The sequence below is a fragment of the Chrysochloris asiatica genome, unplaced genomic scaffold (assembly GCF_000296735.1).
Source record: "Chrysochloris asiatica unplaced genomic scaffold, ChrAsi1.0 scaffold00196, whole genome shotgun sequence".
Classification (NCBI taxonomy): Eukaryota; Metazoa; Chordata; class Mammalia; order Afrosoricida; family Chrysochloridae; genus Chrysochloris; species Chrysochloris asiatica.
The window spans coordinates 2365227-2369236 of NW_006408714.1; the positions used below are offsets into that span (position 1 = coordinate 2365227).

Sequence of the window (4010 nt, forward strand, 5' to 3'; positions counted from 1 at the left end):
AAAATATCTTTGGAAACTACATATCTGATAAGAATTGAATAACATACATATATATGTGTATATGCATATTTGAGAATTTAACAACAAAAAGACAAAATGAGCATAGGACTTGAATAGATGTTTCTCGAAGTAGCACCTTCAAAAGGCCCTAAACACATGAAAAGATGCTCAGCTTCACAGTCATGACAGGGAACCAAATAAAAACCACAATGAGATGCCATTTCACTTTCAGGGGCTGGCTAAGGACTCCTAGTATGGTACTGCAAGGTTGTGATTTCAAACATATCAGTTGCTCCTTGGAAACCATATAAAGGGTTGCTATGAGTCAGAACCAACCCTAAGGCATATAATAACAACAAGAGTGGCTAAGATAAAATAAAACCTAGAAAATAACAAATGTTGGTCAGGATATGAAGAAATTAGAACTCTTCTTCATTACTGGAGTCCTGGTGTGACACTGTAGGCAAGCACTGAACTGTGAATCACAAGGTTGGTTCAAACCCAATAGTCACTGCTCAGAAACCCAATGCAGTGCAACAATGAATCAGAACTGACTAGACGGCACTTAACAACAACAAATTAATTACTGGTGGAAGTGCAAAATGGTACATCCGTTGTGGGAAACAGTGTGACTATTCCTCAAAAATCCAGAACTACCATTAGTTAAGCGTTATGCCATTGAGAAGGTTCTGACTCATAGCGTTTCTGAGGAGTAACTGGTGAGTTTGAACCTTGAACGTGCAGTTCAAACTGGCCTTGTGATTGAGTGCCTATCCTACAGTGCCACTGCCATATGACCCTACAATTCCACTTCTAGATATTTACCTAAAAGACTTGAAAACAGAGGCATAAATAGTGTACACCAAAGTTCATTACCACTTTCTCATTCACAGCAGGTGAAAGGTGGAAACAACCTAAATTCCCATCAAAAGATAAATGCATAAGCAAAATATGGTACTTGCATACAACAGAATACTAGTTAATCAGTAAAATAAAGGGAATATTCATGTGTGCAACAATGTGGATGGAATTGAAAACATTTTGCTGAGTGAAATAAGTCAATCACGTAAGGACAATATTATATGACCTCACCTATATAAAAATGGAAGAAAAGGATCCCCCCCCCCCATTTTTTGGTGGTTACAAGGGTGAGAAGGATAGAAAAGGGGGGGGATTATTGCTTGGAGAGTACTGAGTTTTGTTATATGAAGATGGAAATGTCCCATTGATTGGGGTATGATTGCATAGCCCATTATTGTAATTGCTGTCAATCAATTGTACACATATAAAAAAGTTGAGTAGACAAAAGTTTTGTGATAGATATATTTACAACCAAAATTAAAAATCAAATCCACTGCTATCAAGTAGATTCCAACTCATGGCAACCCTGTAAAGGGTTTATTAGACTGTAAATTGCTTATGGGAACAGAAAACTTCATCTTTCTCCTGTGAATTGCCCTGTGGGTATCATACATTGCCGTAAGTGCTCCTAATATTTGTTGAGGCTACTTATATACCAGCTGTTCCAAGGGAGAAAGATGAGGCTTTCTGCTCCCGTTAACAGCCTGGGAAACACTATGAGTTGGAACGGACACTATGAGTTGGAACGGACTACACGGCACAGGATCACCATCACCACTTGCTTATAACCAAATACCTCATGAAATTTGGTTCCTACATTTGGAGATTATAGTCACTGTTTCAAGGGTCATCCTAATTAATTTGTCTAACAATTTGTTTGCTTCTTGTTGTTTCCGGTGCTAAGTGCCATGTGTCTGTTTCGAATCATAACCCTCCTGCATAGGTTTTCGAAGGAGCGCCTGGTGAGTTTGAACCACCAACCTTGCAGTTCAAACCAACTTTAGAGTATAGCGCATTAACCCACAGCACCACACTAAGACAACAGAGAATCAGGGATAGGAGGAGCTAATTGTCTCCAAGAACAACTGCTTCTTTTTCCATGAGAAAAGAACTCAGTGCAACCTGGCTACCAATATTGACCATGAAAATGTGGAAAAGAATTTCGAATTCTCATGGAATCCAGAATATCTAGAGCCATGAAACCTAGATGAACCGCTGAAACTGTTGCCCTGAATAAAATTTAAACTTTAAACCAAAATATCCCCTGTTGTCTCCTTAAAACCAAACCTAGTTTAACTTAATTAATAATGAATGTCTGCCTTGAGAATTATGCTCTTGTAAGACTTACTTATATGGGATCAACTTGACAATAGTAACCTGAAAGTTAAATTAGGGACCTTAGGGAGCACTGAGTTTCTGTTAATGGGGAAAGAATAAATGGAGGAGGATAAAGGTTGTAAGGCTCAAAGAATGTAATAAAAATCAGTAAATTAAATGTTTTGTGGAAATTGTGAAGAAAAAAAAAAAAGAAAGTTAATGGCAGATTATAACTCCAGCTTCAGGAAAGTATATTAAATATTTTATCTGCTAAAGGCAAGCTGTTTCAAGAACTATTTTGAAATAGGTCAAAGTATTCAACTCATATTCAACAGACATGAAGGTTCAGATACATTTTCTAAAATAATAAGAGAAACAGTAAAATTTTCATGATACAATATTTTTGGTCAAATATAGAAATATATAAGTAGAATTTCTGAATTATGCTTCTGATGGATGTTTATTTGTTGTTTTTGAGGAGTCCTGAACTTTTTTCCACCTTATCTACTTGACAAAAACTTCTGTAAATTTCCTTTGTTCCATAGGAATACGTGTTTTTTTGCTTTGCTTTGTTTTTAATTTCGTGGTAAGGTGGAGTCAAGGGTGTTTCATGCACACTTGATCATCTGAGGACCTCACATAATTAAGCCAATAGTTGGGTGACAGGCAAACTAGTCATTGCAAACCCTCAAGACACTGGGTAAAAGTACTCTCTTGTACAAGCACATGTACTATCCCTGATGTGGCACTGTAGGATAAGCACTGGAGTGCTAACCATTAGGTTGGTGGTTCAAAGATATCAGCTGCTCCTTGGAACTCTATTCAAGGTCACTAAGAGTCAGAATCAACTTCACAACAACAACTACAGCTAGATCCAAGAGAAGAGAGAAGAGCTGCTGAAACAAAAGGATCAAGAAGTGCTTTCTAGAATTACTAAAACAAAACAAAAATACCTGTGGGTCAGTCTCTGATTCTGCAGTGGTGTGGCTTGGGGGACTTTCTTTGCACTTCATTGAACAGGGCCTGCCCTCCTGTAAAGTTGGAAATTGAATGTAAGATAATTAAATAAAATTAAATGAGGGGAAGAACCAAACAGAGCAAAAGATCCTTGAATTCTTCCCACTTTGATAGTTTCACCATTTCCATTTCAATATATGCTGAAAGGGCAAGTTGAAGACAAAATCATCATCACAATGGGAGTGGAATGCTTAAGGACTAATCACACATTCAGGTGGACTTCAGTGGTGCTGAGGCAGTGTGCTAATAGAAAGCAGTTCATTTCTAATGGACAGTTCTTCCTCTGTAAAAGTACTTAAATTTTTTTTTTTAACTAAAGGATTTTAAAACTACTGAATCTTTGATTTTTCTTGACTTTAAGATTTAAATCTGTAATGGTCTACTTGCTGTCAAGAACATTGAATTTTGTAAACCTGAAAGCAATGTGAAACAAATGATCATCATTCTATCTTGCAAAAAAACACCTCAATACTTCAAATAAATCATATTTCTGGAACTAAAATAGTGTATTTTACTTATCGGTAAATCTCATCTCATTTATTAGTCTCAACAGTTTTGAAGGTGATAAAGTGTCAGCATTCTCCAAAATTACACCAGGTGAATTTCATTCCATTTTTATCAAGTTAAAATATTGAATTTTGCTTACTGCCTGCCTGCCTGCCTGCCTGCCTGTCTGCCTGACTGCTTCTCTCCCTCCTTCCTTTCCTCCATTCCTCTTTATTGTTCCACTCCTTCCTTTCTTTCTTCTGAAGTACTGGTTTTTAATTGGTGATTTTCCAACAGTGAGGACTGTTGTTGTTAAGTGCCTTTGAGTC

The 4010-nt window shown here is 37.0% G+C and overlaps 1 protein-coding gene across 1 annotated transcript in view; it reads right to left on the reverse strand.

Moving 5' to 3' along the window:
• LUZP2 (leucine zipper protein 2) overlaps positions 1 to 4010 on the reverse strand; it is a 797358-nt gene that overhangs the window by 10522 nt on the left and 782826 nt on the right. Inside the window, exon 11 of the mRNA XM_006872393.1 lies at positions 3132 to 3209. Coding sequence (XP_006872455.1) covers positions 3132 to 3209 — 78 coding nt within the window. The remainder of the gene's footprint in view (positions 1 to 3131; positions 3210 to 4010) is intronic.